General features: G+C 36.6%; 1 protein-coding gene across 4 annotated transcripts in view; it reads left to right on the top strand.

Annotated features, from left to right (window-relative positions):
• Positions 1-26,077, top strand: part of Ccdc141 (coiled-coil domain containing 141) — a 169,436-nt gene that overhangs the window by 20,903 nt on the left and 122,456 nt on the right. For all 4 annotated transcript variants that reach the window (XM_070019988.1, XM_070019998.1, XM_070020006.1 and 1 more), the window contains exons 3-4: positions 17,537-17,728; positions 21,315-21,423. In XM_070019988.1, coding sequence (XP_069876089.1) covers positions 17,537-17,728; positions 21,315-21,423 — 301 coding nt within the window. The remainder of the gene's footprint in view (positions 1-17,536; positions 17,729-21,314; positions 21,424-26,077) is intronic.

The raw sequence follows: 26,077 nt of genomic DNA on the forward strand, positions 1-26,077 counted from the left end.
CATTTATTTACTCTTCTGTTTGGAGCAAAAACTTCCTGTTGTTCTAGTTTTTGTGGAGTTTAGAGAATATGTCATTCTCTTTGTTTTTGTTTTCACCAAGCATGCTAGAGTTCAAGTTTCCCAGTAAAACACACAATAGTATTCTTGATAAGCTTCCAGAACTCCCCCGCCCCAGTTACATAAAAGAGCCATGGAACCTAAACAAATTCAAGGGTACAGACAATCCTATCAAAACAATAGAGAACACTGTTAAGAATCTAAGCCATGCACCTGTGGATTATTTCTAATTATTTACTTCATTTCACAGAGCACATAAATGGCAATCATTTATATGCAAATGCCAAAGAAGAACAAAATTGAGAAAATGAATTTATGAAAAGTAATGCAGAGGTTTTGGATACATTTGAAATGTATTAACTACCACCATTTATTGTTCAAAAGAAATGATTTTGAATAATAATTATTTTGCAGTATATTGAGAAGAAAATATCTGCAGATATTTAATTGAAAGAGATTGGGTTGTAACCTTGAAAGGTCAAAACTGTTCCTGATTTTCCATTATGAATTGATTGTTCATGGTTTTTTTTAATGGCTCAGGTTTGAAATGGATTTTTTTTTAAAAAAATAACTTCATTTAATTCAGATCGATGATTCGGTATAATGTCAGAATTTTCCAAGTTGTTTCTTTTTGAAATTTTATTTCTTTCTGCTAGAGCTGTGACAATGACATTTCCTGATGATAACAGACCCAAATGATATTTTACTAACTTGGCTTTTATTATAGGAACCTCTGAAAGTTAAAGCCTTCAGGTGGAGGATATGTCTATGCAGCTTTTATTTCAGAAGTCCAGGCTGTCCTTTTTGCTGGTTGCCAGTTTGTATGAGAGGCAGCGCCTGCAGGCAGGCCAGACAGATATGTAAAGTTAGGTTCCATAGCCAAAATTAGCTGCTGGTATGTTAATTTATCTATTATTGGAAAATTATTTGGAAGTCAGAAAATCATATTCATAAGAAAATGGATCAAACTTACAATCATCATGTTGAGTGAGATAAGACAAGGTATAAAAATAAATGTGTTTGTTCTTATGTGTAGTGTCTATATTTATATTTCTATCTCTATCTGTCTGTCTATCTGAAAATAGTATAATGAAACCCACTACAAACTTTAAAAAGTGGAGGGACAAAGAAGATAAGAAAAATTAACCAAAGGTATAAATTTGATCAAAGTACATTTTGTATACATATAGAAATTTAAAAATGAGAACCTTTTTGTACAATTAATTTATGCTAACAATAAGTAATTTGCAGCCAGGATTTGTAAACTCAAATTCATTTTGACTTACAAATAAAAGTATTGCCTTAGTGAAATAAAGGCATTTTATGCCTTTTCAAAATATTTACTCTATTGTCATAATTATCTGGCACTTTGGTTAATATTAGTAATGATGATGGTGATAAAAGCTGCTGATTTTTTTGAAAGACTGTGCTATGCTAAGCACACTATTACAAGGAAACAATTGCTACTCTGACTTTTTTTTTCCTGGTGCTAGGCTTTGAATTCAGGGCCTGTATTCACTTGGCTTATTTGCTTGCTTGCTTAGCTGGCACTATACTACTTGAGCCACACCTCCAGTTCTGACCACTTTTGTTTCTGGTTATTTTGGAAATGGAGCCTCATAGCTTTTTCTGTCTAGAATAGTTTTGAATTGTAATCCACTCATTTCAGCCTCATGAGTAGCTAGAATTAATGAGCCATCAAAGCCTTTTCTAGATGTAAAGGCTGTCACTGAATGTTTAAGATCCCATATTGAGTATGACAGAACCTAACCTACTGTGGATGTTATTTTGAAGGAAACGCCTCCTATGTTCCTCTCTCCATGTTCTTCCCCTCTAGGAGTTTTCTGATTCTGCACATCCTACCACTAAAGAATTATCCTTTCACACTCTTATTAAATGGCTTTTATTCAAACATGAGTAGAGGAACACAGACATTTCTGTTTTGCTATGCTTTCCTGACAGAACCTGCTCTCCTGATAATCTTACCCTTCTTTTCTAAAAATTGTATCTTTAAGTAGTTGTACAAAGGAGTTTCCATTTAACAAGCAGTTTATAAATACAATATATCCTGATCAGTGTTACCTCTTTTAACATTCTCCCCTATCCCTCTCCTACCCACCCCTTCCCTTGTTCTTGTTAATGTTTAGGGATATATATGAGATTCTTGTCTGTGTTTTCTCTTTCTTTGCCATAAAGTATTTCTGGTTTGCAACAAAGTTTGATTGCTTTTTTAAATATAAGGATATGATATGATGCAAACACTTTTAAAGAAATAAAGTCTTTAATTACAATAATTATTTTCTGCTAATAGAATTATTAGTGTTAGCCAGATAACAAAAGGATTCATGGTTAATGTCAGGATTCTCCTCATTCTTGAAACTAGAGCATATATTTGCCTATTTATTCTATCAACATTTATGACTACTCTAGCTGTCATCAAGAAATACTGAAACATGTAGAAATACGACCATCACCATTCCATGTAACTTGGCTACAGGACTGAAATATTGTCATAAACTACCAATACAACAGCTAGGTTAGAATGGTTAACATGAACAGATGAAGCACTCACATTTTCACTGGAGGCTGCTAGCAAAGACACGGTCTCACTTTAATTTACATAGTGTAAGACCCAGTGGGGTTGGGGGCTCCTTTTTGCAAAGGGAGCACCTGAATCTGAGAGATATTCAGGGATTAGATGAGATACAGTCATTGGCTAAGCTGGGTCTCAAATTTAATTATTATTATTATTTTTCACTGTAGTGTATACTGTATCAGCTTCCTGGCACAAGCTAGACACAGAGCCCTTATCCTGTCCAGGCCATATACCTGATCCCATGGAAAATACTGTCACACATGGGCCAACATGGAGCTTTTTGTTTTTCAGTGTGGAAATCTACCTATGCACAGCCCAATATGATGGATTCTGGCATGCAGATCCTTAGGTCCTCTGGTTGATGGTGTTGATTGGTCTAGAGGACAGACACTATAGCACTGTAGAGGATAGTCACAAAACTTATAAAATATAAGGTGAAATAATGGCATTGGAATTTGTCTCTATAGCACCTTAGGTGGTTGAGAGGAAGAATGAAATATCCACTTGCATTTGAGACATAGGAAGATGCTTCTTCCTTTTTTTTTTTTTTTCCAGTTGTGATGCTTGAACTAAGGGCCTGGGTAGCACTCTACCACTTTGAGTCACAGTGCCACTTCCAGTTTTTGAGTGGTTAGTTGGAGATAAGGGACACAGGGACTTTCCTGCCCTGCCTGGCTTTGAACTATGATCCTCAGATCTCAGCCTTCTTAGTAGCTAGTATTAGAGGCATGAGCCACCAGCGCCAGGTGGAAAATGCTTTCTGTGGAACTCCAGATCCTAAGGGATAGTAATAATGAGGAAAACATTACTAATGAACATGAAACTTTTCTCACGACTTAACATTTTAAATGATGATGTTGGGGCTGGGAAGTTGGCTCAGTGGTAGAGCGCTTGCCTTGCATGCATGAGGCCCTGGGTTCGATTCCTCAGCACCACATAAGAAAAAAAAGCCGGAAGTGGCGCTGTGGCTCAAGTGCTAGAGCGCTAGCCTTGAGCTGAAGAACTGAGGGACAGTGCCCAAGCCCAGAGTTCAGGCCCCACGACCGGACCCCCCCCCCAAAAAAAAAAAAACGTCTGCAATGCTTGGTAAGAAATGTATGCATTATCCTGCCCATGTAATTGTAGCCCCTCTGTACAGTATGTTCTCAAATAAAATAAAATAAAATTTAAAATAAATAAATAAATAAATGATGATGTTATCAAGATCAAGACTAAATCTATACTGATATATTTGAAGTATGTTGTTTCAACCTCGACTCAATATAAATTATAAAAGTACAGATTCCTATTGCAGAATAATTATTATACATTTGATATGAAACAGATGTAAGGAAGGTAGAAAAAAAAGAACATACATAATGGCTTATAAGTAGCTCTGCCTACCTGAACAGCCTTTTTATGTGAAGTAAATACTAGTGTGTTTAAACTGGATTACTGATACAGAACAAAATAAATCTGAAGTATTGAGTAATGTAAATATATAATAGTGAGATATTGAAGCTGACAAGCTTCTCGCATCATTAATATTCTGTAATTATAAAATAAAGACCCTGGAGTCATTTTTTGCATATGAAAGAACTTTGTTTCTTAATTGTATAGTCTATGAGTATGATTTATTGATCGTTGGAGTATGTAGAAAGATCTATGAAGTGATAGGACTTTGGGGGACATATACTAAATATTTGGATTTGTATTGAATAGTGACATTTTAGGGAATTTTATATTGTAATACGGGCTTGACAAGGTTATATTTTTAAATCACCAGATGACAATTATCATTATCTTGGCAGAATCTACAGGAAGCAAAAAAAGGCACAATCTTTGGCACTTCGATAGAACCTGTACTTGTATTATTTTTATTTACTTTATTTACTTTTGTTTAGTTTATTTACTTAGGGAATTATTATCTAAAATATAATGACTTGTCTTTTCAAAATATGAATTTTCAAACATTGATTTTATTTTTTACCTTTTTTAAAACCATTTATCTTCTATAGTACCTTTCTCTTGAAGGGAACACAAGACAGTTCTGTTGTCACCTAGCTTATAATCTATAGAACCTAAAGTTTGCTCACTCCCAGTTGTTCTAGGACCCCCAGGAATGAGAAATTGCCTTGACTGGAGTTTCTGGAGGGCTTAATAGAGGAGGCTGGTGTAGGATTGGGACCTGAGGGCTAAGAAAGTTTGGATAAACAGTAATGCATATGTGGAATGCCTTAGATAAATAGAACAGGAAAAGCTAAAACAAATTCCCAATGCTATGTGCATGAGTCTGACCAAAATAATTGAACGCGACTATTTACCATTCTAAAGTGTTTATTCACTGCTCTCAAATATCCTATGCAAATTTCTTTCTGTTTAATGGGAAGCACAAAGGTTATTTCTATAAACTAGAATTCAGCATTTATATTACAGGTAGAGGTACTGTCAAGAAAAATGCATGCAGAATGGACCGCATAGAACTACTCTTTTAGTAAATTGCTATTCAGGGGACCATTTAATGCTCCAGTGAATAGAAAGGCTGTAATCCTCTTTGTACTCTATGAGGCAGCTGAGGTGGCTCAATGGCTATAAAATATACCGTACTTAAAACAAGTGATTTTGAAGCCACACAGAAAAAGACAGTGCATTTTTCAAGCATCACAGAGCAGACTTGGTTTCCTATCCTTTTGGAACCAAAAGGGAAAGTAGTTTCTTTTAGCATCTCTTTAAATAACTACCTTTATGATGTTAGCCAGAATGTCTTTTTCTCAGATCCAATTCCAAATACTTTCCTGAGTTTAATGACTAGCCAAGTGGGAGAGGAAAACTTAAATTAAGCTGGCCTTGACCGAGGCCTGAGGCAAGTCATTTTTCATGGTGCTCCTCTTAAAAGCTCCATATCTCATTGTCAGCAAGGAGTCTGCTTACTCGGTAACCTAGCTATTCCATTTGTTCTCTTAAACAGCTAGCTTAAAAAAAAAAAAAAAAAAAAAAAAAAAACAATCACTGCTGCTGTAAATTAATCTAAGTGTTTTATTTGGTGACTGCCCCGAGGCTTTGTCAAACCTAGAATGGATTTGTTCATACCTGAGAGTATGTTTTTTTTTTAAACTACATAAAGACAAAAATTGATTTTTCCTTTAGACTTTGAAAAAGAATCAAATTCTTTTTGGCATCTCAAGCAGTGTCTAATTTTTCTTTCTGTTATTTTTTGTAACCCCTCTAGTACTTTCTTTGGCTTAAAGGTGGCATCAAAGTAAAGAGGGGGGGTTATTATACTGTAAAGCAGGTACAAGGAATGAGGGTCACAGAAAGGCAAAAAAGATTTTTAGAGAAGGATCCAAAGTACTTAACTCCTAAGGGAGGTGCACAGGGATGCCCATTCACCCCAATGATATGCTCACAATAAACATTTAAATAGGATTAGAAGCTCATTTATAAGGTAGATGTCTCGATTTACAAAGGTATAGTATTGTCCCTTAGCAAGGTGGGCCTCAAGTACTTCATTTATTTAGGCAAGGGTTATCTATTATTCAAACACAAATCAAGAAAGTAAGTGCCAGAAAAACAATTAACTTAGTAGGCTACTGGTAGACACTTTTGTCATGAGTCAGTATTAAAAAGTTCAAATATCTAGATAAAATGAAAAGATTGATAATTCTAAGTATTTTACTGTATGGAAACTGAAATTTTAAATGGATAGACTGAAACACTTTCTTATAACCCAACACACAAACAATTGAAAAGCAAGAGTTTTTTTCTTTTCTTAAAGCAAGGGAGAGAATATAGGGAATATATTTTCTGGCAGTTTCCTGGGGAACAAGTTACCTATCAGCTTCTACCTGGTTTGGAAAAAATTATATTAAGTGAAGTAAGCCAGGCCCAAAGAAGCATAGGTCCCATGGTTTCGCTTATCTGCAATATATAGTATAGGTATGAGTCAAGCGGAAAAGGTCAGATAATGTGATGTTAGGAAAATGAACCCTTAAATATGTATTTTAATGTTTTCGTTTCTTTCATACATGTGTTTCTAACGCATTTATAAGATTATTTCTTTGTTGCTTTGTATGTCCCTCCCCCACAGTGTAACTCCCGCTTTCACTATATTTGATGTCAGTATAACATGTGGAGGAGATGGGGACAAACAAGTCGTTTAAGGATTCAGGTGGACCTGTTGCAACAATGAGAAGTACAAAATGTCATGTCAAAACCAGCTTTACAATGTCGGCGGGGGGGAGGGGGGTATAATTGGGTGGGGGGAGGGGGGAGGCTGGGAAGGGAGGTGAAGGGTAAACAAAGGAGGAGGCTGCAATGCTTGGTAAGAAATGTATGCATTATCCTGCCCATGTAATTGTAGCCCCTCTGTACAGTATGTTCTCAAATAAAATAAAATTAAATTAAAAAAAAAAAGAAACACAAAATTTCAGCAGCTAATAAAGCCCAGTTTATTCCATATATAACCCTCTACTATGAAAACAGATCTTACCTGCCAAGCTCAGTTAGAATTCAACCTGTCTACTAGATAAATGTGAACAACTGATACAAGGAATAGTTCAGTTTTGTCAGGCGCCTATGGTTCATACCTATAAACCTAGCTACTCAGGTGGTTGAGATCAAAGGATCATAGTTAATAGTCAGCCAGAAAAGTCTTTAAAAGCCTATCTTGAACAACAAAATGTCAGACTATAGGCATGGTACAAATGGTACAAATGGTGCCTACCAAGCAAGCAAGTGCCAAGGGAGATCACCAGGAGCTGACTTTAAGCCCCAGTTTGTTCTTGCAAAGTCATTCAAATGTATGAAATTATTAGTCATTCTTCGATGCATTAACTCATGGAGTAGGTAACAGGCAACACAACAATAAGAATGAGATGATTTCTATACTCTAGAAGTTTATATGAAGGTGAAACATTCATTGTAACTTTTTCCTTTGAAAAAATTCAGATCTACAGAAGTCATCTAGATTAATACTTGTTAGCATTCCACATTGCTTTTTTTTTAACCTCCCTGATAACACAAATATTTGTATATGCTTTTTGGGGGGAAGAGGAGTTGAAAAAGAGATATTTTCATGTCTGTTTCAGTCTTCAAGTGATAGCCATGTAAAGAAGTAACCCCAATAATTATATAAGATTTTCAGCAGAAACCTATTATGTAAAATATAGATATGGTGAAAAGGCAAAGGTAGAACGAATCAGGAAAGACTTCATTAGTGATTGCTTACCAACCAGCTATATAAGAATCAAGAAGCCTAGCGCTGGTAGCTCACACTTGTAATCCTAGCTACTCAGGAGGCTGAGATCTGAGGATGATGGTTCAAAGCCAGCCAGGGCAGAAAAGTCCGTGAGACTAGACCACTAGAAAACCGGAAGTGGCACTGTGGCTCAAGCCATAGAGCACTTGCCTTGAGCTGAAGAGCACCCTGAGCCCAGGCCCAGAGTTCAAGCCCCACGACCGGAAAAAAAAAAAAGAAAAAAAAGAATCAAGAAGACAGTTTGAGCAATCAGAAGGAATACATAAAGACACCAGGAGCATCAGGAGAGCAATAACTGGATTTCCGTGACTCATCAATGAATTAGGGAGAAAAAGACTAGGAAAGGATCATGAAAAAGAGAAGATGGGTAAATTGATTGGAGCCACAGCATGAAAGGTATGCCACAGAAAAGAGGTTGTTCTTTATCTTATGGGCAATGAAAAATCATTGAGAAGTGTGAATCAGGAAAGTGATCTAATTTATACTCTGTGACCAGAATATTAAGGGAAAATGCTGACAGTTAAAAGAACTACCAAGGCAGAAATTCCTATGTAGCCCAACAAGCCTGTAGGTAGAACTTTTTTGGGACCCTATAGGCTTTCAAATACTTTTAATATTTTATCTATGAATAGGTGCTCTGTTTATTATTTTTCACAGCAAATAAGATTATTTTTGCATTTTAGTTTAATACAATCCATTGGCATGTATATCATGTCAATTGACATACCAGAAATTAGAGACAAAAGACATTTAAGACACACCCCTTCTCTTTTAGACGTCTAGGTCAAGGTTGTTAAGGTTGAATAAGGATGTTCTAAAATACATGTTAAATTAGCACATAGTAATTGCACATATTTGTGGGCACGATGTGTCATTTTATTAAATGTATACATGTGGGATGATCAGATGAAGTTAATTGGCATATCTGTCACCTCAGATTCATATTGTTCATTTGTGTCCAGAACAGTCAAAATCTCTACTAGCTATATTGAAATATCCAATTGCTTTCAACCATAGCTATTCTACTGTGCTCTAGAATAGTAAAAGTTATTCCTTCTCTCCAATGGCAGTTCCCTATTTTCCAATCCCAGAAAAAGAGGTAAGTAGACAATGATTCCAAAACATGGCTATTCACTAGAATTGATTAATAGGTGTGTGGCTTTTTTAATATTCATATATTTATTTATTTATTTTGCTTATAGAGAAACAAGAATTCTAAGTTCTCCACTCAAATGACTAAGTAAGAAACTTCTGAATTGGGACTTGGGAACCCATGTTTTTGTAGTGCTGGTTCAGGCAGGTTTTTTGCCTGAGCTTTGGGAACACAAGACTGTAAAGGTTGGGAAGGACTCAATGTCAGAGGTCTGAAAAAAGTCTAAGAACTGGTCAGTGGCTAGGGAAACTGTTTCTAAGGCTATGGGAACATATTTGCCATATCAACTTCATTGCCCAAAATATGATATCATACATTTCTTTGTGTCGTTGGAAAGAATCCAAATGTCAGGCACATGCTAGGGGCACTACAGATCCTTGCAAGTGAACATTGCTTAACCTTATTGTTGGCAAAGAAGAAGTGTGGTTATACATTTCTGTTTTGCCAAATAAGTGTAGGAAAATTAATGTATTAAACGTTTAAATAGAGATGGCATAAGCCTCCCAGTTTACTAGGAGTTTCCCTCAATTCTGTTCATGCCCATTTTTGAATCAGCGATCAACCATTTTGGTAGAATATCTGCTCTAAAGAAGGTAACAGAATATGGAGGATGACATCAATTACCTTGTGAAGACTGTCACCCTGAGACTTTATAGACTGAACTAAAAGAACCTATGTTCCCCTGGAACTTCTGAGTCAATCATCATCACTGTGTGATGACAGGTGAGGTAATAATGATAGTTAATCCAGAGTTATATTAAATAATGGAGATAGGACAAATCATTTAAGGATAAATTTGGCAGTCATTCCATGTTTATTTCAAAAATGTTTGGAATCAATTATTTGGAACATTTTTATCTTCTAGCTTGGTAGAAGAAGAGATACTATGACTGAATAATTAGTAGTCAACATTTCATTATAGATGTCAAACCCAAGACTCCTGTTAAACATTAAAAAAATTAAAATCTTTTATTGCTGACCCTCAATTAACAACAGTGAAATTTTTATTTGGATATTTTGGTCTTGAGAGGTGCTGAGTTGGTAGTTGGAAAGTGAAAATTGGAAGGGACATAGGCTGAACCAATGAAGCAATGGTACTCAATAGAAACCATGTTGAAAATTAATTATACAACTGTGGACAGGGAAAACTGTGAAAGAGCAAAGGAAGGGGTGACATGGCCCAAAAAGAAATGTACTCATTACCTGACTTAAGAAAGAGAAGCCCTTCTGTACATGACCTGTATAATTGCAATTCAAAAAATTTTTAAAAGAAAGTAAGCAATGGAAAGACTTGTTCTTCAGTGACTGACAGTTCACTCTGTTCTAAAATAGTATTCCAGAACAGCATGCATTTTAAAGTAGCTAAGCAATGATGTTAATCAGATGCAGTTGTTTTCTCTAACCCCAAAATCATAAACAGATGAAGGTTTAAGATTTTAAATTAGGAGAAGGAATAAAATGGGAAGTGTAGTTATGAATGTATGTAGTTACAAGAGTGGGAAGATTGAGTATAAATAGGCTGGATCCAGGAGTTTTAGCAATATTGCCAAGGCACTGTCTCTTTGGCTCCTGGAAAAGCTTTCTACATATGGATGGTTGGATGGCCAACCACTTTATTGGTTCACATTTCTAGTTCTTAGCCTCCTGAGTAGCTGGGATTACAGGAATAAGCCATAGGCACCACACTTGATCAGCAACTTTTAAAGAAATAATCCTATGTCATTGTCTTCCCCTGAAAATATTAATAGTGAACAGATTGGCCCTTCTCCAAATGACCTGTCCTGTGTCTCTCAAATGAAAGAGCGATTCTTTTGACAGGGAATGAAAGGGAGTTTTTGACTCTGTGTGTATAGGGGGAGTGGGGGTAGGGAAGGGCATGGGGAGAGATCAAAAAGCCCAAAATAATGGTTTGATTTTCCCATTAGACCCATTAGACTTTAGATATTTAAGAAAGGAAAAAATCAGTCTTTATTGGCAAAGACAGATTATGGTCTGTCAAATGAGGAAAAATTACACCACTTCAGCAGTGTAAACAAAGGTTAGTTGCATTTTAGTATTTCAGTAAAGGCTTGGATATCATAAACCTCTCACCAATACTAGATCCAATTTAAACACTTATATAATATATACTTGACAAAACTTGAACATTCTGCATATAAAGTTTCTAGGTTTTAGCCACTTATTGTATCTTGCAGATGGACTTTAAATTATCCAGATCCTTGCAAGTGAACATTGCTTAACCTTATTGTTGGCAAACAAGCAGTGTGATTGTGCATTTATGTTTTTCCAAATAGTGTGGATTTGGGTAAATTAATAACTTATTGTATGACCAAACCACAGGCTTAGATGAGGCTTTAGAAAGCACTAAGTTAACTCTTTGATGCTTGCAAACCTTGTAGTATGGTTTTTGAACCCTTGCCTATGAAAACTCCTAGTATTTTCTCTCAGCTGGATTTTGCTATCAACATTTTATAAAGTAATTAAAAGTTGATATCATTGAACAGAGGACAATTCATATTATTTGCTTAATTTCTTTTTTTCCCCTCCTTACTATGTATATAAGGTGAAAACTTCTATTGAGTGATATCTTAAGCAACTCTATCTGCCAGTGAAACTCAAGTGAGTAAATTGGTTTATGCCCAGGGAGATTATTTTGCAAAAATTCTAGAGGAAATTGATTGAGAGGAGACTAAGAAGGAGGTCATGGAATATTATTTCAGGACTGGCCTTTTAAAGGCAGCCTTAAAAGCCTCCTGAAGAAGAGGTTACAAGAATGACAGTACTGGACTAGCTGAAGCCTGGATAGCTAGTTGACTTCCTAGTGGCTAGAGGTATGTATTTTTCTTGAGAGTATGTAGAGAGAAATGAAGTGACGCTTCATCTAGAAGGTAGGAACGTATAGAGTATCCCATAGAGGTGGCTCATACTGTATTAAGAAACACACAACAGGGGCTGGGAAGGTGGCTCAGTGGTAGAGCGTTTGCCTTGCATGCCTGAGGCCCTGGGTTCAATTCCTCAGTACCACATAAGCAAAAAGAAAAAAGCCAAAAGTGGCGCTGTGGCTCAAGTGGTAGAGCGCTAGCCTTGAGCTGAAGAGCTGAGGGACAATGCCCAGGCCCAGAGTTCAGGCCCCAGAACCAGACCAAAAAAAAAAAAAAAAAAAAGAAACACACAACATTGAAGCAGGGTAAGCATGGTGAAGTATATCACCCACATCTCTTAATTTATTATTGTTATCTCCAGTAACACAATTCCTTCATAATGCAATGTGTTTGTTAGTTTATTGTTACTTTGTGGTTACTTTTTGTAGATAATTCACATACATAAGACATCTCTAGAGGTGTTCCATTTTTGGATTAATTGGCTCTCTCATTTCCTGTTATATGCATATTCTCCTTCATCCAGTTTTGGACCATTTAAGTAATGTTAATCTGTTACATTGTTTAATAATTTCTCCAAACTCTTATGTTTTGTTACAAGATCACTCTTTAGATCATGTGCACAAGCATAGAAAAATCTGTGAATAAGTTCTTACGAAATAGTTTGTATCCCTTTAATAAAAAGTAAAAGGGGTAACAGTATTGTAGATAGGCAAATTTGAGGGAAGTCACTGTCAATTTACCATGTGTTCATGAAAGTAGTTACAGGAATTTGTTTCTAATGGATTTGAATAAAGTGCTTAAAAATCTTTGAAAAAAATTTAAATTGGTAGCATTATTGGAAGAGAAAAATGAACACAGTATAGAATTGACCTCCATGCATTCTGAGTATTTGTGGTTTTCCTTCCTTTGTGATCTTCTTGGAATCATATACTCTATGAAGATCATTGGTCTTCAATGTATGTTGTGAAAGGTATTTGAAATAATAATAAGAGGGAATACAGCAGAATATACACAGGGAAAGATACAACAATCAGGAAAATAAAATAGGTAAAGAGACACTAACAGTGATTCTCAGTCTACTGCAGGCTTCGTCTCCACTGGTGTGAACTCTAATCTGGCTTTCTGCTCTTCCCATGGCAACTTCCACTTCTCCCAGGCCCTTCCCAACTCAACCTAGGTAGTTCCTATGTGGGCGATGCCATAGCAGGTTCTGTGTTTGCCTCCCATGTGCACTCTGTTTAGGTTCACAGCGAGATTTCCGATCGCCTTTGCATTCAGCTCATACCATGATGCACAGAGAAGCTAGCAGCATTTTCCAGCTGGTTTCTGGTTGTCCAGAAAATGGTATCAGCTCCTCATGCCACCCGTTTCCTCCCTGTGTATCAACTCCGTTCAGATTTTGAACTTCAAGACCTTGATGAGAAGGTGTTTTCTAGTTGTTTGTGTTTCCCATTCAGGGAGAAAATAGATGTACTGCTTTCTATCTAAGGCAAGTTGGAGTTTCACCGCCATCTGGCCTTTGGCTTTTTAACTTGCTAGATTCTTACATGAGTCTCTTGGACTGTGCTTACCAGCTAGGTCCCTGAAGATTACGGCGACTCCAGGCTTGTGTATCAGCTGAGCTCTAACTTTGAACTTCAACACTTCTCTGCAGTGCTGTTTTTGTATCTAAGTCATGATGGGCTTGTTCTTATTCACTATTTCAGAAGTCCTGCTTCTTCTAGAATCTCAGTCAACTAGAGGAGATGGTGAAGCTGGTTTTGTTCTGAAATTTAAGCTACTAATCCATAAGGTGTTGACTTTCAGAGAGAGAAATCTATTTTCATTTTTCTGCATGTGAACATTTCCATTTCTTTTCTTTTCTTTTTTTTTGGTCGGTTGTGGGGCTTGAACTCTGGACTTGGGCGCTGCCCCTGTGCTCTTCAGCTCAATGCGAGCACTCTACTGCGTGAGCTACAGCGCCACTTCCGAACATTGCCATTTCCTCCAGAGCAGATTCTTAACTCCTTTGTTTAAAATCAATTGGCTACAGATGTTTTGAGTTTACTTTTAGTCTCTGTTCCATTGGTCTATATGGATGTTTTTATGCTAGTACATTGTAATTTTGGCGATTAAAGCTTTGTAGAATACTTTGAAGTGAGATATGACTTTGTTCTTTTTGTTCAAGATTCCTTTGGTTAGATGTGTGTGTGTGTGTGTGTGTGTGTGTGTGTGTGTGTGTGTGTGTGTGTGTGTGTGACTCAAGTTTTCCTTTTTTTTTTCTGTTTCTATGAAGAATGTCTTTGGTATTTTGATAGGGATCACATTTAATCTGTAGATTGCTTTGATATTATGAACATGATCCTTCCAGTACATGAACACAAATATCTTTCCTTTTTTGGACTTGTGTCTTCCTCAGTGTTTTCCGGGCCTTATTGTAGTGATCTTTCACTTCTTTGATGAAACGTATTCCTTATTCTCTTTAGCTGTTGTAAATGTGCTTACTGTCTTAACTTCTGGTTCAGATGATTTGGTGTGGGTGTTATGTTAGTCAATTTCTATTGCTATGACAAAATATATGAGACAATCAATTTAAATGAGGAAAGATTTGTTTTTGTTCACAGTGTCAGAGGTTTCATTTCATAGTTCTTTGGCCCCATCACTTTCAGCCTGAAGCAAGGCAGAAAATCATGCTGGTGTGAGTGTGTTGGCTGCAGAGGCTGCTCACCTCATGGCACTCAGAGAGCAAAGAAAGAAATGGAAAAAATGGCTAAAGCAAAACATACTCTTCAAAGTCTGCTTTCTCTAACTAGATCCTACCTCCTACTGCTACTCAATAGTCCATTCAGTTTTAGATCTGCCCATAAAATCATTGTCAATTGATTTATTGATTTATAAAGTCATCAAAATCCAATCACATCTCAGAAGACTTACTTATAAACACTGTTTCATTGGGTATCAAGCCCTTATCACATGACATGTGTTTTGTTGTTGTTAATCATGATGTTTTTGTACCAATCCTGGGTCTTAAATATAGGACCTGAGTGCTGTCCTGAGCTTTTTGCTGTGGCTAGCAATCTATCTCTTTGATAACAGCTCCACTTCTGGCTTTTTTTGGGGGGGGGTCTGGTCGTGGGGCCTGAACTCTGGGCCTGGGCGCTATCCCTCAGCTCTTCAGCTCAAGGCTAGCTCTCTACCACTTGAGCCACAGCGCCACTTCCGGCTTTTTTTTTTCTGCTTATGTGGTGCTGAGGAATGGAACCCAGGGCCTCATGCATACAAGGCAGGCACTCTACCACTGAGCCACCTTCCCAGGCCCATGGCTTATTTTTTTTATTGTGAAAATATTGTACAGAAGGGTTACAATTACATGCGAAAGGTAATGAGTACATGTCTTATCAAGCATTGTTGCCTCCTCCTATGTTTCCCCTTCCCATCCCTTCCCATCTCACTCTTCCATCCTTCCCCCCCACGCCAAAGTTGTAAAGTTTGTTTTTCGACATAACATCTTGTACATCTCATTGTTACAATGGGTCCATCTGTATCCCTATTTAAACAATTGTTTTTTTCCTTCTCCTCCACAAATTATACCAACATCAAATACAGTAAAAACAGGGGTTATACTGTGAGGGAGGGACATACAAAGCAACAAAGAAATATCTTATAAATATGTTAGAAACAATCACAAGAAAGAAAAAAAGATATGAGTCCTTATCTTGGGATTCAATTCATCTAACATCAACTTATCTGACCGTTTCTGCTTGTCTCAGACATATACTAGTTATTGCAAATAAGGGAAACCATGGGACCTATGTTTCTTTGGCCCTGGCTTACTTCACTGGATTGGGAGAAGATCTTCACTAGCCATACAGTGGACAAGGGTCTCATATCTAAAATATACCTGGAACTCAAAAAATTAAATCCCCCAACAACAAATCCTTAAAGAAACAACTGCCCAATAAATAAGTGGGCTAAAGACTTAAAGAGAAACTTCTCTGAAGAGGAAAGAAGGATGGCCATATCTTTAGTTATGGTAAATAATGCTGCAATAAATATAGTTGTACTGGTAGGTTTTTTTAAGTTTTTTTTTATTGTGAAAATACCATACAGAGGGGTTGCAATTACATGGGCAAGGCAATGAGTACATTTCTTATCAAGCATTGTTGCCTACTCCTTTGTTTCCCCTTCCCAACCCATCCCATCTCCCTCCCAACCCCCCCCCCCACTGCCAAAGTTATAAAGTTCATTTTTCGACCTAATGACTTGTATATCTCATTGTTGCAATGTATCCCTATTTAAATGATTTGTTTTTGTTTTTTCCCTTCCTCTCCACAAATTATACCAACATCAAATACAATGAAAGCAGGGGTTATACCATAGGGGAGGGACATACAAAGCAACAAAGAAATCATCTTATAAATATGTTAGAAACAATTGCAAGAAAGAAAAAACATTTGGATACTTATCTTAGGGTTCATTTCACCTAACATCAACTTATCTGACCTTTTCTACTTGTCTCAAACATGTACTAGTTATTACAAATAAGGGAAACATTTAGTATGGTCTTGTTTGTGATCATTTGGGTAAATGCCCAAAAGTGGGATTGCTGGGTCATAGGGGAGCTCTATGTGGAGTCTTTTGAGGAACCTCCATACTGCTTTCCAAAGTGGTTGGAACAAGTTTACATTCCCACCAACAATACAGTAAGGTTCCCTTCTGTCCACATCCCCTCCAGCATCTGTTGTTATTAGAGTACTTGATTATAGTCATTCTAACTGGAGTGAGGTGGTATCTCAATGTTGTTTTGCAACCCAGATGCCCCTCAGTAGATGAATGGATCAAGAAAATGTGGTATATATACACAGTGGAATTCTATGCCTCCATCAGAAAGAATGACATTGCCCCATTTGTTAGGAAATGGAAAGTCTTGGAAAAATTATATTAAGTGAAGTAAGCCACTTCTGGCTTTTGGGTGGTTAACTGGAGATAAATTCTGTTCAGGCTGGCTTTAGACTTTGATACTCATGTCTCAGCCTCCTGAGTAGCTAGGATTATAGGTGTGAGCCACTGGTGCCCAGATCTTTCCTCTCTTTTCTCCTCCCCTCCCCTCCCTTTTCTTTCCTTCCAGTACAGAATCTATAACCTATGGTGTTGTGTTCATGTGCTCCAGCTTAACTTTTTCACTCAAGGCTGATGATCTATCACTTGAGCCATATCTCTCTGTCCAGATTTTGCTGGTTGATTGGAAATAAGAGTCCCATAGATTTTTCTGCCTAGGCTGGCTTCAACTATGGTAAATCTCAACTTCTGAGGAGCTAGCTACCTTATACTTGACATTTCCTATCCAAACAACAACAAGTATATAGCAACATTAGTAATTTTTGTAAAATATCTATTTGTGACCATTTTTTCTGTATTTCAGTGATGTTTAAATGTGAATGTATTTGGCTTGGCTATGATCCCTGGTTCTCCAAAATTTCCAATCTCCCTTCTGTCTGATTGACTACATTTGTAAATTCTTTTAGACCTCACTAGATCATCTATAGTTTCAAGTGTTCAAGAGTTTGAGACATCACCTTGTGTTTTTACATTGGGTGACATTCTACCTTATGGCTTTTTTCCTTTTATCTTAGGCCTTGGAAGATCGAGTGTGGGAACTCTTGCAAGAAGCAGACAAGACAGCTGAAGAGAACAAAGATCAGAGTTTGGTCTATGATGCCATGGCCCAGACCCTGGGTGAAGCATGGGCAGCCCTGGTCTCCGTCCTGGAAAGAAGAAGGGAGCTCCTTAGGTTGACCTCTGAGTTCTTTGAAAGTGCATTGGAGGTTTGTGTTTTTAAGACCATTTTCTCTCTGTAACAAAGCAAGCAAAGAGCACACCTACAAATGTTCTGTTTCTGTAAGTAGAAACAGGATGGCAGAATAATCAAAGCATATACAGTACCTTTAAGTTTTTATGTCAAAGACTAAAACTAAGATTGCTAAAGTTGATCTTTCAAAAACTAAATACAATTAGTTAAAATTAATCAATATATTAAGGAACAGTGGAAACTTTTGTAATAAGTCCTTTTTCTTTTTTTGCCAGTATCTGAGTTAACTCAGGTCCTTGCATTTGCTCAGCTTGTTTGCTTGGCTTGCTTGCTCCTGCTCTATCACTTGATCTACACCTCGAGCCTCATTTTTTGCTGCTTATTTTGGAGGTGGAGTCTTGCCCACTTGAAGCCAGCAGAGGCTGGCTTCAAACAAGGAAAGTCTTCCAGATCTCAGTCTCCTGAGCAGCTAGGATAGCAGATACGAGTCACTTCAAAAATCATTTAGATTTATTTCCCTTTTTGGAAGAGAATTAATGCAGATACAAAAAAATTATGCTGATTATATGATTATTAGAAAATGCTGGTCTAGGGGCTGGGAAGGTGGCTCAGTGGTAGAGCACTTGCCTTGCATGCATGAGGCCCTGGGTTCGATTCCTCAGCACCACATAAGCAAAAAGAAAAAAAAAGCCAGAAGTGGCGCTGTGGCTCAAGTAGGAGAGCGCTAGCTTGAGCTGAAAAGCTGAGGGACAGTGCCCAGGCCCAGAATTCAGGCCCCACGACCGGATCCCCCTCCCCCAAAAAAGAAAATGCTGGTGTAGCGTTTTTTATTGGCTAAAAGTCAGATGACGTTTATTCTTCTGTTCATTAAAAACTTGACCGAGTATTCCACAGAATGCTTGGATTATGTGCATAGAATTTTGAAGAGGACTTTCCCGAGCTTACAGTTAATTTTCCATAATTTGAGCTCATTAAAATATAGAGAAGGAAAAAGTCCTAGACCTATGAAGGTCATTTCACTCCATACTTTTTCCATAAATTCTGTGATTTTTTTGAGATTCCCAACTTCACAAAGTGAGACTCCAAGAGCATTATCAAAATGAGGTGATATATCAAATGTAAAATAGTTACTAGGAATTTTACTTTTTAACTTCTCTGTCACGTGGCAGCACCTTTTTTTTCTGATGTGTGAATGCTGCATTATGATAAAGCACTGGCTTTGAAAAAGATGACATTTTTAAACAGAAAATTCCGTACTTAAATCCCAAATAAAGAAGGAAAAAATGATTGGTTATAGAACATAAAAATTGAGGTGAACAATCTCATGCATCACAAGCTCAATTAAAAACCAGAGGAGGAGTGAAATCCTTGTTGTATCATTCAAAAATTACTCTCTACAAATTCGAACACTGATATCCAACTCATTTTACAGACCGTCTTGGGGAAAAGTTCCCCATACAGATTTTCTTTCCTGAACAAAATAAACCAAATGAAACATGCCTACAGGCCAAATTACAGCTGTAGCAGAGTATAGTATCCACTGCTCTTGAACTTTAGCTCTCTGAGCACAGGAAATAATCTTTTTTCTAACATTAGGCTCAATATTTGTTTCTCAACATACATTAGTGTTACTTTAGTGTTAATGTAGAAATTGCTTAGAATATATTGCAGATATTGCATAGAATGAAAGGAAGTACTAAGCCAAATCTTGTCAATACAGCCTTCTTATCTTTATACTTGAGTGAGCTTTCATTAGATTAAGGGAAATGACTAACTGTTTCTGTGTTATCCTGATCCAATTTTGCAGTCCACTCATACTAAGCAAACTTCTACATAATATACAGGCCCCTTCTATATGCCAAAGCAATTTTCATTACTGATAAATAAGAGAGTTGAATTAATAGTAACCTTTTTGAAAAGTCTCTGTTTCCACTTCTAGCCAACTTTTGCTGCAGAAAAAAAGATGTAACTTATAGATAGGAAAGCAAAAAATACCCCCAAAATAAAAGTTAACCGAACAGCAGTCATTTTTGAGTGTTGTTTGCTTATGGATTTACATTTGTAATTTTGAATAAAAATTTGAAATGGACACAAGTTGCATAGTAATTCTAAAATGCAATATAAAATGTTTTATAAGGAAAAAATAAATGACCTTTGATGGATTTTTTTTCCTTTCTATTTGAAGAGTCTGTTCAAACATCCTTAAAATCAGTTGTTCATTTAGGCAGGCATGGTGGGAGGGACAGGCTGGTCATTCTAGCACTTGGGACGCCTTCCCTGAATTTCACTATGTTCTCATCTTTGCCTACCAATTATGACTACATTTTAAACAGCTGTTGAAGTAAACAAAATACAGTAGATCTTGCTAACTAGTTACATAAAAATAATAACTCACCAAATTTGAAGGTGATAGCATAAAGGAAAACCATAAAAGAAGCCAACAACCACAGAAGGCTCCTTTGTTCTTTCTGCTAATCCTTTGTCTTTATTCTACACAAAATACAAAGTATTTATTAACATTTTTTCTTATAAACTATAATGATTCTCATTGAGCTTTAGTGCTAAATCATACCAACAACGAAACTGCCACTGTGCTGATACCCAACCAACATGTCCTCCTCTGAAGTGCGCTTCTAAAATGACCTCCCTGAGAATTCTAAACTCAGTTTGAAAGTCTCTCCCTCTCATACTTACTTTATGGAGAAAAATGATAACAACCCAAGACCAATTCTGTTGCTCACCAGTTAGGGTGTCAAATTGCTCAATATTCGCTTTTGAAATGGAGGAGACATTAACCATTTTCTATTCCTGTTCTAACTCTCCTCATTTTTATTTATATAAATTGACAGGGATATTATGGATAAAAATTCAAATAACATTACAAATTGCAGCTTCAAATGCTAAAAGTTTTCATCCATCACTAAGCCTATTGCTTCTCATAAAGGTAACCATGAATTTGCAATGTGTCTTTCAGACCATTCTCTCTGTCTCTCTGTCTCTGTCTGCCTGTCTCTCTCTCTCTTTCTATATGTATGTATGTATGTATGTATGTATGTATCTATCTATCTATCTATCTATCTATCTATCTATATATATATAAGTAAAATGAGTTTAGAGTTTTATTCTGAAACCTTAATGTTTTACATTTAAGTTTGATCATAAAGGAAAAAATGACTATATTTCAATCAGTTTGTTAGCCTTTTGTTGTTTTTTCTCACCACATTCTGCTTATTCTTTGAGAAACTGGCTAAGGGTGTTGGAAGTGACTAAATTTATTATGTAAGGTACAAAATTTTCATTGAAAATTTTAATGGATATTTGAGCAGTAAATAAGTTGCTTTATGTCATATATGTATGTATGTATATATATCATATACAGATATGAATATATGATAGATTTGTATGTATGAAAGAAATCCAGGAGGAAAAACTGTGATGCTTTCTAAACACACACACACACACACACACACACACACACACACACACACACACACACACACAGTCAGCTAGACCATCAATGCATGAAAATATCTACAAATAACTAAAACTGTCACATTGATTTTTTTCCTGATTTCATGTCTTTCCTTTATTTTGTATTATAGTTTGCTATTAAAATAGACCAAGCTGAAGATTTCCTCCAGAGTCCTCATGAGTTTGAGAATCCTGAGTCATTAAAATCACTTCTTCAACTTCATGAACATCATACCAAAGGCAAGAAATATGTTTACTCTTCACCTAAACTTTTCAAAGTGATTATGAAGATGCTTCTGTAGGACAATATAGTTTTCATTTATGTTTATGAATACCTCAGTTGATTCCAAGGAATAAACAAATTTACTTCTGCCTACCTGAAAGGAAGCACTAGCTGTAGTAAGTGATCCAAAGGGATGGTAGAGGCAGAAATTCCAACTGATTCATTTATTTTGTACTGAATTCATCAGCATCAAGTTTATCACTTTATCTAGCATCTAGCAAGGTATCCAATACAAGGAACAGGTAAATGCTGTCTTTGTTTGGAGGCTGTAGATTATACTGTCCTGGCATCCACTGACAGTAATTAAGATCAGCCTTTAAATGACAACTCTGAATAAGAAAAATTCTTTTACTACTGCAGCTAAATTAGAAGTGCTAAATCTTCCAGATAAAATTCTAATAAAATATTACACAAAATGATCCCTAACTTTTCTGAACAACTGTAAATATGGTCAAATTGTTAAACAACAATTGATGTGTCATACATTTTTCACAAATACTTGGGGTGGGCCAGGACTGCTGTGAGGAAGGTATTCGTGGATGGAGAGATGTTGACTGTTATCTTGATCTGTAGGCAGATAAATGACAGGAAAAGTCATTTATTTTATTCTTTTTTTTATTGTGAAAATACTGTACAGAGGGGTTACAATTACATGGGCAAGGTAATGAGTACCTTTCTTATCAAGCATTGTTGTCACTTCCTTTGTTTCCCCTTCCCATCCCTTCCCAACCTCCCTCTACCCCACACTCTCCCCCCTTTTAACCCCCCACCCCTACCCTCCCCCCGCCAAAGTTGTAAAGTTCATTTTTTGGCATAACATCTTGTACATCTCATTGTTGCAATGGGTCCACCTGTATCCCTATTTAAACAATTTGTTTTTTCCCTTCCCCTCCACAAAGTATACCAACATCAAATACAGTGAAAGCAGGGGTTATACCGTGGGAGAGGGACGTACAAAGCAACAAAGAAATCATCTTATAAATATGAGAGAAACAATTGCAAGAAAGAAAAAAAATTTGAATCCTTATCTTGGGGTTCATTTCACCTAACATCAATTTATCTGACCTTTTCTGCTTGTCTCAGACATATACCAGTTATTGCAAATAACGGAAACCATGGGACCCATGTTTCTTTGGGCCTGGCTTACTTCACTTAATATAATTTTTCCAAGTCTTTCCATTTCCTAACAAATGGGGCAATGTCATTCTTTCTGATGGAGGCATAGAATTCCATTGTGTATATATACCACATTTTCTTGATCCATTCATCTATTGAGGGGCATCTGGGTTGGTTCCATATCTTAGCTATGGTAAACAATGCTGCAATAAACATAGTTGTGCTGGTAGCTCTAGTATGGTCTTGTTTGTGATCATTTGGGTAAGTGCCCAAAGTGGGATTACTGGGTCATAAGGGAGTTCTATGTAGAGTCTTTTGAGAAACCATGAGTATTCTAATCAAGATTGTGTCTTAGTGAAATAAGAATTTGTTAACTTTCAAATTTGAGTTTTAGTTCCTCTTTTTTTTTTTTTTTTGGTTGGTCGTGGGGCCTGAACTCTGGGCCTGAGTGCTGTCCCTCAACTCTTCAGCTCAAGGCCAGCACTCTACCACTTGAGCCATAGCTCCACTTCTGGCTTTTTTTTTTTTTGCCTATGTGGTGCTGAGGAATCGAACCCAGGGCCTCATGCATACAAGGCAAGTGCTCTACCACTGAGCCACCTTCCCAGTCCCTAAATTTGACTTTTAGTCTATGTGTCATTTTCAGGTTAAAAAAGAGATAATACACATATTTTCTTAATATTTAAATTATCTTTTGGTGCCAGTTCTAGGGCAGTACTTGGGACAGTACTAGGGTACTGTCCCTTAGCTTTTTCACTAAAGGCTGGTGTTCTACCACTTGAGCAATATGGGTTTGGGGTGGTTAATTTGAGATGAGAGTCTCATATACTTTTCTCCCTTAGTTGGCTTTAAACCATAAGCCTCAGATTTTAACTTACTCAGTAACTAGGATTACAGATATGAATCACCAATAACTAACATAATACACAATTTTTATTTTAAAGCCACAAATAGATATGTTTATATCTAGATCTCAAAAAAACCCAAATAAAAGATTATTATGATTAATTGTTTATGGACAGTGTTCTTCACTCAATGATTAATGACTTAATCTTTGCAGTATGTACTTTTATGAGAGATTATCAAATAAATGGATGTAATTTCAACTCATTATTTTTCTGTGGCACCTATCACTAACAAGGATCATAAACATCATCAAAAATTTCAGCATGACGGCTGGGAAGGTGGCTCAGTGGTAGAGCGCTTGCCTTGCATGCATGAGGCCCTGGGTTCAATTCCCCTGCACCAAGAAAGCAAAAAGAAAAAAAGTCGGAAGTAGCATTACGGCTCAAGTGGTAGAGCGCTTGCCTTGCATGCTCAAGGCCCTGGGTTCGATTCCTCAGCACCACATAAGCAGAAAAAAAAAGCCGGAAGTGGCACTACGGCTCAAGTGGTAGAGTGCTAGCCTTGAGCTGAAGAGCTGAGGGACAGTGCCCAGGCCCAGAGTTCAGCCCCACGACTGGATCCCCCCCCCAAAAAAAAAAAATTTCAGCATGAAAGCAGTGGCTACCCATTTTTATATTTATGATCTAGCTGGGCCCAAGAATTACATAGAATTCTGAATTCTAATAATGAATTCCAGAAGACTAAAAAGTGATTGAATCCTGTAACCTAGATGGGTTCTGTGGTTTCAGTTCAATCTTTTCCAGTCAATATGGCCATCACACAGCAATTTGAACTCTGGAAATCTGATGGTGATGTAGGCTTTTGTTGAAGACATTCATTACTGACTAAGGCAATCAAATGAAAGAATTTTCTAAAGCAATCAGGGAGCTATGGAAGTAGGAACTTTTCATAGATATTTGGCCATATAGCTCAAAGGGAAAACTAGTTTAAATGCTATCTTGTTGTTCCTGTTGCTGGCTCCATCAGTTAACAGGATCAGTCTCATAGTTGATCAAGTAAGTCCACGGGGGTTCCTGCTGCCTTTGGAGGCTGTAGATTATACTGACCATACAACAAAACTCTTTTCATTAATGTAGTTTTGAGAGTCTTCTCAAACTCTTCTAATGGATAGATAAATATGTTAGTTAAAGACAGGAAATCCACTTTATTTTTATAATGATGAAATATTCTTCCATCCCGAAGGCATGTCCTTATGACATTTTTGTGTCCTCCCAGGTGATACATGAAGGATTTTAGAGGACTGTGGTCAGATGCCTTGAGTCTAATCCATTTGTTTAATGGCGGTGTTAAGGGCTTTGTTTTCATAAAACAGGATTTGATCACATATTTAATCAACCACATTAGTAAGATAAATTAGTTGGTTTGAAGTGAATTTTAGTGGTTGATATTCTAATCTTAGGCCAGGGCTTTCTATCTATGATCTTTAAATTTAAGGAAACAAGGAAATAAGATATTTATGGTACAGCTGGAAGTGCTAATAAATTCTAAAATGTTGATCAGTTGATCCTAACACATGGGATGACGAAAGGAATGAACTATCATCAAATGTAGCCCTAGAAGAAACCTTATTTTAATTCCCTTCACATAGGCCTTCTTATTCAACAATGCTGAGACTATGCTATGTGTTTGGTATTGGATAGGTTGATATCATGATGACTAGGTTGATGTTTCTGACCTGTGAGATGTTACAGAATGGGTATAGAATGAGACAATCCATGAAATAACTGAGGACAAACATATATTTTCCTGTTCTTTATACATTGGCTTAAACATCTATACTTAGTATTTTCTGGGAAAAGAGGTTTCCAGACTAATTTCTAACATGGCCACTCTAAATTGAACAACACAGAATTGAACATAACTTTCTGTGCATAATAGGAAGTTCAAAGCTATGTGACAGATTAGTATGTGGCTCTTAGCCTCAGAAAGCCACATTTACACTTACCAGTGCACTTACTGTGGGCGCCTCTGTTACATACCAAATGCACTGTGGTGGTAATATTTAATTTCCTCATTTATCTCCAGCATCTGTTTATGAAATAATGAATGCTGAAAATTAGTACATCTCTCAATCTCTCAGTCTTAGAATAGTGTCCAACACAGGGTGTTTTTTGGTTAAAAAATAAATCAAATATAATATATATTAAAATGATGCAAAAGTAATCAATAAACAAGGTACTGTAGGATTATTAAGGAAAAATATTTATTTTAAACTTAGAAGATTACAACTGTACTCTCCAGGCTTTTAATGGCTTTCTTAAAACAAACACAATAACTACAAATCAGTAATGGCAGGATGAATCATATTACTATGTTCCTTAAATATTTTTTAACCTTAGATACCTTTACAATCTTTCTTTTAGGAAGGAAGTTATAGATTACACCCAACAAGATAGGCAAATGCTCTACCACACTGCAAGTCCTATATTTTATATATTTTAAACAAGCTGGGATATAGGCTCATGAGGTCTTATATGAACATTACTACTTTTCTGAACACTTGGAATGCCCATTAAGTAAGTTAACTGACTTTAAATTGGATATGTGTACTTTATACTTATGTGCTTTAATGTTACTTTTTATTATAAT

This window comes from Dipodomys merriami, unplaced genomic scaffold (genome assembly GCF_024711535.1).
Source record: "Dipodomys merriami isolate MVZ:Mamm:240054 unplaced genomic scaffold, mDipMer1.0.p SCAF_1, whole genome shotgun sequence".
Lineage (NCBI taxonomy): Eukaryota > Metazoa > Chordata > Mammalia > Rodentia > Heteromyidae > Dipodomys > Dipodomys merriami.